Source organism: Xyrauchen texanus, chromosome 30, assembly GCF_025860055.1.
Source record: "Xyrauchen texanus isolate HMW12.3.18 chromosome 30, RBS_HiC_50CHRs, whole genome shotgun sequence".
NCBI classification, from domain to species: domain Eukaryota; kingdom Metazoa; phylum Chordata; class Actinopteri; order Cypriniformes; family Catostomidae; genus Xyrauchen; species Xyrauchen texanus.
In genome coordinates this window covers 24,385,351-24,401,639 of record NC_068305.1, presented here as the reverse complement: position 1 = coordinate 24,401,639, position 16,289 = coordinate 24,385,351, and the positions used below count along the sequence as shown (strand labels likewise).

Sequence of the window (16,289 nt, the reverse complement as noted above, 5' to 3'; positions counted from 1 at the left end):
GATCTCAGCTCTGTGCTCAGCTGCAGGAGTGGTCTTGGGCTTTATCTGCAAAACTACTCACCCTGAATCTGTAACTCCACAGAAAATGAAAGGTCACTCTCATTAGTTTGGTGTCATCAGAGACAAAACTTCATAGTGGCTGGATAAGCATACTCAATGGTTGACCAGATATGCATAAATATCATTAATGTGATTAATGGACATCTACCTGTAGTGTAGTGGAATGTTGAAATACTGGAAAGGACTTAAATGTTGGTCTGCTTCAAACTCAAATCTATTGTGTTGCCTCAGAAGACAAGGAATATACCACTTGAATTGAATGGATAATATTTATGCTACCTTTATGTGCTTTTTGGAGCTTGAAATATTTAATCCCCAATGGCTTGGATTATATGGAAGAAAAAAACACCTCTTACATCCTTCAAAATTTATTTGTATTCCACAGAATATGGGAAGTCATACTGGTTTAGAATGGCATGAGGGTGAATAAATGATGAGAGAATGATCCATTTTAGGTTGAACTATTCCTTTAAATTACAATATTTTTGGTATTCCAGACTCAAATACCTACATAAAGTTAACAGATTAAAGGGATAGTTCATATATACTATAAATCTCCACTTTCACATTGATCTTCTTCTTTCACACTTCTTTTGTTTTTGGTGATACATATTCTTTGCATATCGCCAGCTACTGAGCAGGAATTTACAGTAAAAGGACTTAAATATTTATCTTTTTCTCACCAACACCTACAATATTGCTACTGAAGTCATGGATTTAACCACATGAGTCGTATGGATTATTTTTATGCTGCCTTAATGAGTTTTTTGGAGCTTCAAATTTCTTGCCACCATTCACTTGCATTGTGAGGACTTACAGAGCTGAGATATTTTTTCAAAAATCTTTGTGTTCAGATGAAGTTATACACATCTGAGATGGCATGAGAGTGAGTGAATGATGAGAGAATTTTCATTTTGGGTGAACTTCTCCTTTAAAACCACACTGGCATACATTAACACAGGGGTCAACTATATTTTGAAGGTAGAATATAATTGAAAGTTTGAACTGCGTTCTGAGAATACACTTCATAGGTATCAATTTGGGGCAAATTGTCACATTTTGTTTATACAACTTATTAATTAAATGTTTGTTGTCTGAAACAATGGTTTGATTTTTGGGATGTTGCCTTTAATGTTTCATGTCATTTCATGAATTTCTGTTTTGAAAAAGCTATTTGTTGCCAAGACTTTAAAGTAAGTGTCTATACAGAAATGGACTTTTAAAAAATAACTTATTTTAAGAAATATTTACTGGAGTAAAAAGTGTGATAACTACCCCTGATTTCCCCTATATTCTTTTGTGGTTCATTCAGTCGATGAATGCAGGCAGACTTACAGATTTACACTGAGACAAATGCAAGAAAGCCTTCAAACAGGTTGCTATGACAACCACCATCCCATCAGTGTGATGGATTGCTTTGTGATGGACAAGTTGTGACCCCTCACAGGGCCATATTAAGGTGCTCCAGAGCCCTGGGGCATACCGTTTCTCTGAGCCTCTGTCAGACATCAGAGCGGGGGGTGGGGGGGGGGTGCATTCGCACTCAATCACCATGCACTACATGGATGGATTTAACCGTTGCACACCATCTCTGTGTTTACATCAGCATCTCCCGCTGAACAAGTATTCATGCACGCCTTCGTCGATGGTGGAGAACACGGTATCACTCCCCTCACCCCATGGGAGTTCAGCCCCCCACTGGTGCATGCCCTGGGGCTTAGCCCTGGTAAGCTTGTGCATTAATATGGCCCTGACCCCTCAGGGCATGACATAATCAGCACAGGATGGAAGAGGAATAGAATGACAGAGAGGTGATAACATGTCATCTGGTCACGAGTGTTCTAAAGATTACCTATTCACCAGAGTAAAGCAGAATCCCTCCATGTTCAGACATTGAACAAAAAGGATAGAAAGAAATAGCAGGGAGGAAATGGACCAACATAATGAACCTCTTGGAGAACACTGGAGCTTTCCCTGAATGGGGATGATACGGCTCTAAGCTATGAGTTTCACTGGCATGTTAAGTCAAGGGCTCATATTTTATCTGAACCTGTCGTTCACTTGCTGTAGTCAGTAAGAAATTCTGTATCCTTAGAACAAGCCTGCATGGACTAATCTTTACCTATTGTCCTCTATAATATATTGAAGTTTGAAAACCAAAAAGAGTAAAGGCTTAATTTGCACTGCCAAATGGCTACCTGCTAGATAGCCAAGGACAAAGTGATTGGAAGAATAATCTCATAGATGGAGGGAGAGGTCCTTGGTGTAGGTACAGACTTGTAAAAGAGGAAGCCGTAGTCCCCTTGGGAAAGTACCCCACTAGCTTCTCCTATAAACAGCCGTCATGCCTGGTGGGCTGAACGCTGAGACAGCAGGGACATGTACAGGTTTAAATTCTCATCATATGGACCAGCACATCATTCCTTCCCAGTTTATTTCTTTAAAATTGCTTCACCCCCTCCGGTGAGACCAGTGTGGGCCTCTTCTGAGATAGACTTCCCCAGTGAATTTATGGTGAGGTGGTTTTCAGTAGAAGGTCTTGGCTGACTGTAGTAATAATAATTTTAACCTAGAATGCACTTGTTGGAAAGCAGTCCTCTCAATATTGCTTTCAGTATATATCATAGTTGGATAAACCCCTTTCATATTAGCACACATCACATCAAAGTCCACAACTAGTGAAATGTTTTAGAGGGATTTTTCTCAGTAATTGTAAAAGGAGATTATGTTGGAAGAACTTGGTATCTACTCTGGCATTTTAAGGGGAAAGCATATAGTCAGTACTCAGAAATGTAAACAAATCTCAGGATCGGGCAATGAAAATCACTGTAGTGGATGATGATGGTAAATTGAGAAAACACAAACACCACAACCACTCAACTCTTCATTCTAACGCATATGGGTGCAACAGCCAGAGCTGAGAAGTAAAATACTCTGCTTTTGTTTGCATGTGTGTGTGTGTGTGTGTGTGTGTGTGTGTATGTGTGAGCGTGTATTTATCACTTTGTGGGGACCAAATGTCCCCATAAGGATAGTAAAACCCGAAATTTTTGACCTTGTGGGGACATTTTGTCGGTCCCCATGAGGAAAACAGCTTATAAATCATACTAAATTATGTTTTTTGAAAATGTAAAAATGCAGAAAGTTTTCTGTGAGGGTTAGGTTTAGGGGTAGGGTTAGGTTTAGGGGATAGAATATAAAGTTTGTACAGCATAAAAACCATTATGTCTATGGAAAGTCCCCATAAAACATGGAAACACAACATGTGTGTGTGTGTGTGTGTGTGTGTGTGTGTGTGTGTGTGTGTGTGTGTGTGGCGTGTATTTATCACTTTGTGGGGACCAAATGTCCCCATAAGGATAGTAAAACCCGAAATTTTTGACCTTGTGGGGACATTTTGTTGGTCCCCATGAGGAAAACAGCTTATAAATCATACTAAATTATGTTTTTTGAAAATGTAAAAATGCAGAAAGTTTTCTGTGAGGGTTAGGTTTAGGGGTAGGGTTAGGTTTAGGGGATAGAATATAAAGTTTGTACAGTATAAAAACCATTATGTCTATGGAAAGTCCCCATAAAACATGGAAACACAACATGTGTGTGTGTGTGTGTGTGTGTGTGTGTGTGTGTGTGTGTGTGTGTGTGTGTGTGTGTGTGTGTGTGTGTGTGTGTGTGTGCATTTTTGAGAAATATGTGTAAAATTTTGTGCCTTAAGTGCAAATTTACAGAAGATTTGCACAAATGCCCATGCTTTCGTCCAGGTCGAGATCCGTGGAAAGAATGTATGACATGTATAGCTGGCACTTAAGTGTCAGTTGCTAATAAAGGTACAAGTGATTTAGAAGCACACATTATCTCTGCGAAGCATGAAGGGTCAGCCAAAGGTGAAAGTTCATCAGGTAAATTAATGGACTACTTTTTGCGAGTAGGTAAAATTGTTATCACATTGCTTCATTTTCCATTGCCATTCAAAATAATAGTGATAGTAAATGAAGGTACATTCATGACATCAAAACTGTTATTTTATTACATTGACATTCAAAAGAAGGTTGGAAAGTTTTATTTATTTATATATATTTATGTTATGCTAATATAGTGTCTTTTTCACTGTATTAAAGTTTGTATTCATAGTAGCACTGTTTTGAACCCTATTATTCCTATATTATATATAAATCCATGGCTTTCAGACCTTTTGAAGATTTGTAATCACTATATGAGTATCAAATTGCGATTAGCTTAAACTGCCAAAACAGAATTCTTTATAGTTAGCGGTCTTCCTTTAGCAGGTCTGTTACAAGATGTTAAATTCTTGAATTCATGTGGTATGGGATCATAATGGTTTGAAACTAAGAAACATGCCTCAATAATGTGATTCAGTTAGTTTTCTATTGATGAGTCAGAATGGATTTACACTTTTTAATTTAATCCATTTCTAGGCAATATGACTACATGAGACAAACATATAGTGTCTTGTACTGACAGCCCCATTATGTGCTAAAAGTAGCCTGACATTTGTTCATCTTGCTTTTGTTAAACACTCTTTTTACTCTGGAAAATAGCAAATTGTGCTTTGTGCCACTTCATTAACATACAATATACCCACAGATTGTGTGCATACACAGCTGTAAGATATCCCCACTTGAGGGGATATCTTACAGCTTAATCTGTCTGGACCCAGACCTGATTGTCTGAGCTGACAAATAATTTAACTAAGAGAGCCAAGAGGAAAATGTCTGCACACATTTTACAGCTATATTCTTGCACCACATTTAATCTTATCTCCAGAAATGTAATTGGTGTCTAAGAAAACAACCATTTATCCTCCCTGTGCTTTAGGGGAGGCAAAGAAGCTGTGATAGCCTTCTTCTTTTCTTTGAGGTGAATCGCTATATATAACTACATAACCAGATACAGACTTGTGTTGTTATATTGAATTTGACAATTACAATATGCACCCTTCACAGTTCACTTCACCTACATTAAGAGTCACAATTGATTACTATTTAGAATGAGACAGCGGGCTCTATTTTCATGAGTGCACAAAGCGCAGAACTACACGAACCGACCATCTACGTCTAATCCAATTTTCGTGAGAGCGCTAATCCTAAACACAATTTTCTTGCCAGCGCAAAACACAAGTGGGCGTGAGTGGGAGTGTTTGTGCTATCTGTGGGTGTATGCACACAATCTGGCGCAAAGCACAAAGTGGCGCAAAGCGCAATTTGCTATTTTCCAGAGATAAAGGTAATTGCGCTAAGGCTTTGAGAAGCATCTCTGTCTCAGTCTAAAATCAGTTCCCTATCAAAAAGCTACACTTTGATGCTGCACTGATTTAGCACTTTGGGAACAACTTTAGGTGTGACCAGCTGTGAATATGTGTACCACATGTCAATGAAATTGACTAGAATTTAAAGCCTCTGCTGATGACATCATTGGATGCACCTGTAGCAGGGCTATAAATAGATGTGTCACAGGTGCATTGTCAGATCTCTTGTCTTCAGATAATTCTGTGTGTGTTGTGCTTCTAGACTGTTAGAACTTTCTACTTTCCTCTGTTAGGAGTTAGAATTGTTAGGCAGTGCGCAGAAACCTTTCTCTTTCTCTTTTCTTTAAAACAAAAAAAGAAGAAAAAGAATGACTGATAAACAAAGCAAGTGGTGTGTTCCCATGTTTATGCTCTATGGCTGAAACGGACACACACCGGTTTTGTTTTGTGTGTTTGGGGGAATAGCATACTGCTCTTACATTGGGGCAGGGCGGGTGCGAGCATTGCGATCTGTTTACAGTCCAAATGCTTCACACTCGTATCCCTTACTTCCAAGAGCCAGTCCCCACTCTTTCATCAGGGTTCTCGTATACATCTGGCTGAGGAGTGAGAGACGGGCCGTCCCTATCACTCGCTCTCTCCCCAGATCCAGCTGATCTTTCTCATAAGCCTGAAGCGTGCTTCCGCCTCTTCGGTTCACGAGGCTGGTGCTGCCCTGCACACTATGGCAGTGTTACAGGAATACCAGGCTGATCTGTTGAAGGACCTGAGTGCTCCCCCTCATAGAGACTGGGGCCGGCTTGTCAACCTCAGCAGCCCCCTAAGCAAGACCTCAGGGCAGTCATTTCTAAGAAGAAAAAACCCTGACGGTCTTGTGCCCAGCCTTGTGGGTGTAGCCCCCCTCGGGTCGGGGCACGTGAAGCATTCACCTGTACCCCCACGAAACCTCTCCATTCCCACCGACCTCTGGTGTTTCTGGAGGTAGAGGTTTTCAGCAAAATGTTGGGTGTACCTTTGCATAATGCCTTAGTCCAGGATGCTGAATTCTCAACATCCCCTCAACAGGAAGTGTCAAAATTGATACCCATCTCAGAGAACCTGGCAGCGTGTAAGCTCTTAGATCCGCTGTGATCCCTTTGGGCCTTCTGCACATGAGACTGTTTCAGTTGTGGCTCAAAGCCAGGGGATTTAATTGAAGGACCAGTCCCCTAAGACAAATAAGGTTAAGCGCTGTGCGCTTCGTACCCTTTTTATGTGGTTCAGACCCCTGTTCCTCACTTTGGGTCCCACTCTAAGTGCGTCTTGCCATTGCAAATTGCTAAAGACAGACACCTTACTGACGGGCTTGGGTGTGGTCTTAAATGGTCGTCCAGCTCAAGGAGAATGCAAGGGTCATCAGCTCGATTGGCACATCAACCGCCTCGAGTTGATGGCGGTATTTCAGGCTCTGAAATACTTCCTCCAGTATTTGAGAGACTGCCATGTCCTGGTGCAGGTGGACAACACAACATTAGTCTCTACATAAACCATCAAGGAGGTCTACGTTCACGCCAACTCAACAGACCTGCGTGGCAGATTCTCCTTTGGGCCCAGGGCAAGCTCCTGTCAATCAGAGCAGTTTATATCCCTGGATGCCTGAATGTGGGAGCAGATTTACTGTCCAGACAGAAAATACCGACGGGGGAGTGGAACAAATCTGGGTGAGAACAGACAGTGCAATGTCCCCACTACTTCTCCCTGAGTCACCCAGCACCCCTGGGTCTGGACGCAATGGTTCTCGGAGATATTGTCTCTCCTCGACGGCTTGCCTTGGGTGATTCCGGACAGGAGGGACATTCTGTCCCAGGTGCAGGGGACAATATTTAATCCACAGCCCGAGCTGTGGAACCTTCATGTTTGGCCCCTGAAGGGTACCAACTGAGGGACACTGGGCTTTCACCTGAAGTTATCGAGACCATTCTAAGTGGTAGGGCTCCCTCTACTAGAAGAAGTAATGCAAATAAATGGAATTCTTTGAAAGATGTTGCAGTGCACATAATGCAGATCAAGTTAACTGCCAGATTGCTTCAGTTCTGAATTTCTGCAGGAAAATTATCAGCAGGCACATACCCCGCCACTCTCAGGGTTTACGTGGCCACTCTATTGGCTTGCCACACCTTGACTGACAGGGTGCCGTTGGGGAACCATCCTCTGCTCGCTCGCTTCGTTCTTGGAGCCATGTGACTGAGACCTCCTGCTAGTACCAGGATCCCTTCATGGGACTTAGCAATAGTCCTTGAGGGTCTGGTTGAGACCCTCTTCGAACCTCTAGAGCCAGCGTCTGATAAACTTCTGACTCTCAAGATGGTTTTTCTTATGGCAATTACTTCTCTAAAAAGAATTGGGGATATACAGGCTCTGTCTGTCTTGCCAGCCTGCTTAGTTTTTGCCCCAGGAATGGCTACAGCAATTTTGCACCCTCATCCTGACTACCTGCCTAAGGTTCCTTTCTCAACTGTACATTCGGTCACTCTCGAAGCCTTCTGCTCCCGCAGTTTACAGCAGGAAAGACTTCACAGACTTTGTCCAGTCCGTGCCCATCAGACTTATGTCCAACGCACTAGCCAGTGGAGTAAGTCAGGGCAACTATTCGTTTGCCATGGGGGCCGCAACAGGGGGGCGGCCGCAACCAAACACACAATGTTGCATTGCGTGTGGGACGCTATTGCCCTGGCATACGAGGCGCACGGTCAAGCTTTGTAAGTAGGTATCAGGGCTCACTCTACCAGATGGATCGCCTCCTCTAAAGCCTTGGCTAGTGGTGTCCCTCTGCAGCATGTTTGTGATGCGGCAGGCTGCTCCTCTCCGCACATCATTCATAAGATTTTATAGTTTGGATGTTCATGCCACTCCAGGCTTTCATGTTCTTGAGTCAACATCACAAGCCCATGTCTGAGACCTCTTGTGAGCACAACTACACAACCGTAAGGGGTCCGGACATCCACAGTGCGGCGGTGGAGGTATTCTCGTTGCCAAAGCGCTAAATCAGCGCAGCATCAAAGTGTAGCTTTTTGATAGGGAACGTCTCGGCTTACTTAACTGTAATCCCTTTTCCCTGATAAAAGCGGAATGAGATGCTGCGCTTCATTGCCACACTGAGATGCCCCAGGACTGCTCTTCAGAAAAAATACCTGACAATGCACCTGTGACGCATCTATTTATAGCCCTGCTACAAGTGCATCTAATGATGTCATCAGCAGAGGCTATAAATTCTAGTCAATTTCATTGACGTGTTGCACACATATTCACAGCTGGTCACACCTAAAGTTGTTCCCAAAGCACTAAATCAGTGCAGCATCTCGTTCCGCTTTTATCAGGGAACAGGGGTTACAGTTAAGTAACCCGAGACATTCTTGCATTTGTAATTTGGAGATTCCATCAGCAGGTGGTAATAAAGTCCATGTCCAAACTCTGAAATTATAGTGGAACATCTAATTATGTCCCTGACAATCACAGCTGTAGACGTTTTATGAAACAAAATGTATGAGATTTCTTTGAAACTATCTATAGGTCATTGTTTATTTTTCAATGATTATTTTTATTACGTTAAGGCTATATTTATAATTGTTTTTATGATCTAGTTTATATTGCTATTTTTCCACCTGTTGTGTTTTCATTATTTTTAGGTCACTGCAAAATGGGCAGGTGCACGAAGTTGGAGAGGGCAAAATGTTTGTATTTGGGAAGGTGATTATATGTTGTTGTTTTTTTACCACTTCGTTATTTTAATAATATTTTTGTTTTGTTTGAAGTGTAATTTAAAATGTTGAGATATTTTTGGTTTCATTTTTTTGTATTCCAATAAAGTAATTTTAATTTTTAAACCAAAATCGACCAGTAAAAGTGAAGTGAAACTTGAAGGCCAATACAAACAATGCTGATCCTCGCCACATTGTGTGTCAGTAGATCAAAATTATTAATAATACTTATATTCTCTATAATTTAACGGAGCCTACATCCAAATCCTGATGAGAACCACATTTTAAAAGGAGCTTGTCACTGTCATAGAGGGTACCAATGACAATCAACAAGGACACAAGTCTATATTTCTGTTTTTCTAATTCAATGCATAAAGCCCATTTACACTACCAACTTCTTATGAATGTGCTGTCTTTGGCTGGGTTTCCTGATAACGTTGCAACTTAAGCTTTTACGATCATCTTAACTAACGTCACTTGTTATTTTATGATGGAGTAAGGCCTGATTCCAAAATTAAAACGTAGATCGCTTGTTATAATGTAGAACTTAAGTGCTTCATTACGGGAGCTGTCCAGTCCAATGGTGCTGATCACTTTGGAAAATATATCCAAAATTTGTCTTCTCAAAATGAATGTGGAAATACTAACAAACATGGAAGTTGTTTGTAACCTTGTCGAGGCACAGAAATGTATTATCTATTACAGAATTTAATTATAGAAATAATGATGGCTTTAGTAGGACAGAGTTACAGATGTATCATAGAGATTAATGAAAGTGATGCAATAAATGCATGTAACGTGAATACACGTGTTATGAATCATAAGCGACTCTCATGTAGCCTAAAGTTTTTGGCTGGAAACTGAACAAATGCACAAAGAACCAGATTAAAATGACGGGCATCAGTACTGAACTATTCATATACCTAGCGAAATATTAATAGATCATCTGGCTAGAGTTCAAGGCTCCGTATACTTACTGCCATTATGCATCATGCAATTTGTTACTGCCTTGTAAAAATACTATAAGTGAGCTGATTTGAACTAGCTATTGGAGGACGAGGAGGAGGAAGAGAGAGAGGGAATCTCTCATTTCACACTGTTACTCTAATTTCCTTTGTTAACCTAATTTTAATGATTTATTAGGCATATTTATTTAAGTTTTAAACTGCATGGTCACATTACATTACATTGCTCATTTAATAAGAACATATCTTCGTTCTATCGCCATTACAATTATGCTTATCAAAGAAGGCTAATATTATGTTATACTGTATTACATGTCTTGTAATTTAGACCTATCATGCTGCATGTGCAGACTGCAGATACTGCCTGTTGATTTTATTGTGATTTTTTCAACACTTATTTATCCTCTGAAATAGTTTACAATGGCTTTCCAGTTATCAAAATATATTAAAACAAATTTATTCAAAGACCCATTATCTTTGATAAACTGTGAAAGATGCCAGAAAAATATGTTTAAGTTGCACTTAATGGACATAAGAGCGGTTCAAAGCTTTTGTTAATTTACGAAAGTTTTTACTCATTTCTTAGATAACGATGCTTTTGGGAAACACGCCTCAGAAATTAAGTATTACTTAAGTGCAAGTAACATTCTACTTAGTGCTTCGGAGAAAACCAGCCTTTGTTATATCACTGGTGCTTGACAGGGAATGAACTATATAAAAGGACACTGACGGTGCAATAACCGGAGAAGAACCTGAGAATTAAATTGCACTTGACACAGCCCATTAGCGTTTTGTGCACTCAATTTCACAAAACCCACTTGCATCTAGACTTGGCTTATGCTTGCACGAAATACCAAAACTTGCACAAAATGCCCACTGAGCATATGACATATGGCATAGCATTGTGCTTAGCTCTCTTAAAATAGGCCAATCATTACCTTCCTATGGTTTACTTTTAATGTGCCAAATAACTGACCAAAAGAAATCTTCATGGGAGGCCTGAATTTTTCTAAATGGAAACATCTTCATTATGTGTTTTCCATGCAGGCCTACATTTCACTAAGATTTGCAGACTGGATGATCTGTACTACTGTGATGGAATTGTTATGTTCCAGAGTAGCGGGTGAGAGAGGGACTGGAAGCACCCTCACAATTATTTTGTGAGCCAGCTAAAAGAGCTGGAGTTTCCCAAAACAATTAAGTGAAATCTATGGCTGTCTCCATAACAGACCTTGAACTTGTTGTTAATAAAGAAAAGGTGTGTAACTGAACCAGACATTGCAGCTTTGTAGCCTACATTGTTAGCTACAGCATAGGTTAAACACTGTCTTGTTGGCTGAAGAGTAATTTGACCAGAGTATAAACAATGTGAATTAAACCATGCTGCCTTGTGGTAAACCTACACGTCCCTGTGGCAGGGTCAGTTTGGCACACAATACTTAAAAACAAGACCTTATGGACAGGTCCAAGTCAACGTGAAGGAATGCACAGCCTCTGGCCATTTGAGGAAATGCATTGCCAAGCCAACAGGATCACACTTTCATTGAGTAGTAAAAGTTAGGTGGCTTAAACTTCCTTTTCAGATGTTATCATTTCTACACTTCCCTTTACACACATTGTTCTTTCGAACAATGACCCCAATTGGTGTTGTATACAGTACAAGCATGGTAAGACCAACTAAACAAGGCCGCTTATAATCACACTCGCAAAGGAAACAGGTGGCTCAAATCTCGATGTTTAATCTCTTGATACCATTAATCATTTAAAGGCTAAACTCTCAATTTGAATTGATTCAGTAATTGGCTTTAAAAGTTTACCAGAAATAAAGGGACTGGAGATTGTCCTTTAAAGTTGTGCCTCCATAAACATAAGCATAGTCACAACCTAAAACACTGAGGTGTACTGCAACCTCTTTATGCACTGAAAATAGCCACTCAAATCCTGCTGAGTTGGACACTTTCACTAGCTCTGGTCACTGAAATGTATGTTTTACCTGCAATCCACCCCACTATCATGTAAAAGAATCAGTGTGGAAGGAGACGGAAACTGGAGGTAGTGGTGGCTGTATTATTTTCCAAGATTATATAGAGTTCTCATACATGTCAAATAGACAGACATGGATGCAAGAGTCCAAATGTAGCATACCTCTTTTTGACCACTGTCTTCAGATGCATTGTGAGCTGAATAGGTGGGGAAGTTACTCTGCAGAAGACAGTTTATACTACACAGCATTTTAGAGTGCATTTTTTTTAGACCCCGCTTATACCAGGTATTAAGATGCATTTTTGGTGATACAATCACATGTGCTAAGGGCTAAATAAAGATCGAAATGGGGTTTCAAATGTTTTGTGATCGGATAACATATACCACATATGTATGTGGTCAAAAATGCATATGACCACATTGCATTTGATGTGTAAACACTTATCCGTCCTGAATGTGTCCTGGCAGCAGCAAAGCGCCCCCATCACTTGTCTATCAAGCGCTATGCTCGGTTATGAGTGGTTTAAAAGGAAATAACCATCCAATCAGAACAATTTAAAAAAGCAGATATATACACAAGCATGAGCACTTCATGAATCTTCGTCAGTGTGTCTGATATCAACATGCAGAGACACTTTTGAGAAGCACGAACATCTGCAGCTCAGGTTAAGATGGTTAATCCACTAAAATAATGAACAATTCTAGTCGAAATCTTGTGTTTGTGCTTAAATTAAATTTCAGCTGCATCATGGAAGAAATAGCACATGCAGTAACACTCTGACATAGTGATTGATGTGGGTCATCATGAAAAAGAGTCCCTCCCCTCCAAATCACAAGTGGTCACAGAAGACGCATAAAAGTGGTCAGGTGTAAACAGCGATATGTCTCACCTGACCATGTGTGATTGGATCACCTAAGACACATATTAATACCAGATGTAAATGGGGTCTTAGGTATCATCCTCAGTGATGGTAATGTCGCCAAAGGTCTAAGCGTCATTTACAGGTGGGACACTTGGGAAATGTCCCTACCACTTTTTGCCTTTGCCAGTTTTGTTCCCACCACATTTTGAAATGACCTTCATCATGCAAGTGTCTAATGCAGAATATCTGGCCTCTATGTCAGATTGTGTTGCACTGCAACTTTGTGAGCAGACATTGTGTTTTGGCTAGGCTATACTTTATGCATAATTTAATTTAAACCGAGACTCTTGGCTGTAAATTAACCGATTTATTAGAATGCCTGTCATGCATTAAGACCTGGTTATATAATAATTATTTACAACTAAATACAAAAAAGACTGAAACATTGATCATAGCTCCAGAACAAAAATTACCCCAAATTAAACAACACCTCTGTTCCTTGGACTCGTCCTTCCAGATGAGTCTAAGAAACCTGGGTGTTTTATTCGACCAATCTATGTCTTTGGATGGTCATTCTAGACAGTTGGTCAGAAATTGTTTTTTTCACTTGAGAAATAGCTCTAAACTGAGATCTGTTTTACCTAAATCTACCATGGAATTGATCATTCACTCTTTTATCTCTTCACGGCTTGATTATTGTAATTCTCTTTTTACCTGTTTTAACAAATCTTCTCTGAACCGTCTTCAATTGGTGCAAAACGCTGCAGCCAGGCTAATTACACGAACTCACAGAACGGCTCACATTACTCCCATCTTATTTAATCTTCACTGGCTTCCAGTAAAATATAGAATTGAGTTTAAAATTTTAGTCTTAACTTTTAGAGCACTACATGGACAGACCCCACAATATATCGCCGACATGCTGACCTCATATTCTTCCGGCCGCACTCTTCGTTCTTCAGGTCAAAACCTCCTGATGGTCCCCAAAACACGCCTTAAAACTCGGGGAGAGCGCTCATTTTTTGCAGTAGCTCCTAAACTGTGGAATGCCCTGCCCTCGTCGTTGCGCGTGGCCGTTTCCATTGACTCTTTTAAAAAACAGCTAAAGACAGTACTTTTTAGACAAGCTTTCAGTTGACTGAGCTATGTTGTTTGTATGTTTTATGTTTTATTTTATTTCTGTATGATGTTTCTAAATTGTTATTATTTTGTTAAACTTGCTATGTAAAGCACTTTGTGATTTTATCTGTGATAGGTGCTATATAAATAAATTTTACTTACTTGTCAGTAAAGGGTTAAACCTTCGACCCACATCATGTGACAAAACAACATGGTGCAGATCTCAGTGGAGTTTGTCTTTGTGAGAATTGCAGACAAAACTACATCTGGTAAGAAACCTAATTGAGTTTTTACATTGAAACATGTTTGAGTCAAAAGTTCTAGTCTCTAGTTTCATCCGATATGCCATTTTAAACATTTTAGTGATTTATCGTAAAACAGCACACTGTTAAATGCAATCATCACTATAGTGGACAATAGCGTTAGTTTTTCATTAGAAATTCTACATTTACTGTGCATTTTCACATTGAGGTCTTATATGGAGTTAGTATAAAAAAAGTGCATATCGAACTGTTCTGAGACCTCTGCAGACAGACAGCACTCTGGAGTCATTCACTAAATAGGGAGCAAGGGAGCATCCTATAGCTAACCTATGCAGCCAAGTGCACTCACTCATAACATATGACCAAAAGTTCAGTTTCAGGCTGCAGATGATGTTTGGACCACTCAACATGTTTGGCAGACATGGGACAATGTTAATTAGTACATAGATTCAGGATTTATAATGTATACATTTATTTTAACATGGTTGGCAGTGATTGGATGATGCTGGCCATTAAATTGAATTTACATAGAATTATTTATGCTAAGTACTGGCTATCACTTGTTTGTTTGACAGTGTAAAGAGATTGTTGCGTTGTCATGGCAACAAAGTTGTAAAATTAGACTTAACTTTACACAGAAAAGGTTAGTAAGCAATTTTAGCACACTAAAATCATGTTAACATGCATATTGTTTATGACTAGAGGCTATATTTTTGAAACTTTGTCATTTTTACAGTTTGGCTCCATTCACTGCCATTGTAAGTGCCTCAAAGTAACCAGATTTTATTTTATTTGTATTAAATGTTTTTAAGAAAAGTCAAAATCATTTTTGTGGTACTCAACATTATGCCACAAACTTAACTTGACTTGTATTGAACCCAGAATATACTTTCAATCACAGTCACAAACTAATCGATTGGGTTAAAAATAGATCATGTCTCATTGTAAAGACATGTTTAGTATTTCACTCAAAATATCACACTAAAAAATGGATATCGTTAGGACTTGACTTCCATCACCACCAATTAATGTTTAGTCTGCAAATATTAAAACGATTATTTCTGCACCAATGTCAGTCCCTTCATGGTGTAAAAAGGCCCTGAGATGAATTGCTTTAATGGTTTATTTGAATGCATGTACAGACCTTTAGCGTTCCTGGCTCAGCCAGCTCGAGCGCCTGCCTGTTCAGTTCGTCCGTGATGATTTGACATCGCTGACACAGGCTTTCCCTCCCTTGCTTGTTCTCGGAATGGCTTAACTCTGTTACGGACACCGAGCCTGCACCCTCCGGGTTTGGCCGGTTGCCCGATTGCACATCCTCTGCTGAATGAAGCCTTTTCCTTGGATTAAGTGCTGGATTCTGCACTGATTCACTGCTTGCTGACATCTCAACTACCTAACGTGAGACGAGAGCACAAAATAATTTAAAATAAGAGATGAATGAAAAAGTTATTGCAAACGAAAGTTGGCTTCAGTAACAACACAAAACTTTGCTTCAGGGCTCTCACAAAATTAAAAAAAATATATATATAATATATCTGCGTTATTACATGAACCGATAATTATGACGATAAATATTACTATTATTATTAATAATAATAATGATAAAAACATACTCATTATCTCACCGTGAACCTCCTGTTATCTGTTCTGCGCCCTCCTCCTTGGACCCAATAATTGGAGTACATGTTCCTGGCTTGAAATGTCCCCGCGTACGCACGCGACACTGATTTGGTTGGATTCACTTCAAGTTCCGTGATTGTCCATTTATATTCACTGATTTACATAACTCTGTGTAATCTTTCCAAGTTTACTTTTTCCGGTTAGTAGAATGTTCAGGCATGCTAGATAACAGTCCTGCGAGATGTCGCGTTTATCGATCCCACAGAGAATGAATTTAAGTTTGGTCTCAAAGTTATTGAGCATTTGAGTCTTCAATGGGCGGAGCAGAAACGACGCTCAGACAGTGCACCCACCCTTTGATTCAGATCAAATTCAGATTAAACACGCATCATGTTCTGTTCAGTTGAACTGTC

The 16,289-nt window shown here is 39.9% G+C and overlaps 1 protein-coding gene across 1 annotated transcript in view; it reads right to left on the bottom strand.

Annotated features, from left to right (window-relative positions):
• The window catches only part of LOC127624144 (kinesin-like protein KIF26A), a 102,023-nt gene extending 86,060 nt beyond the window's left edge, over window positions 1-15,963 (bottom strand). Inside the window, exons 1-2 of the mRNA XM_052098826.1 lie at window positions 15,882-15,963; window positions 15,398-15,649 (exon numbers count right to left, since the gene is read on the bottom strand). Coding sequence (XP_051954786.1) covers window positions 15,398-15,649; window positions 15,882-15,941 — 312 coding nt within the window. The 5' untranslated portion in view covers window positions 15,942-15,963. The remainder of the gene's footprint in view (window positions 1-15,397; window positions 15,650-15,881) is intronic.
• Window positions 15,964-16,289: the final 326 nt, after the last annotated feature.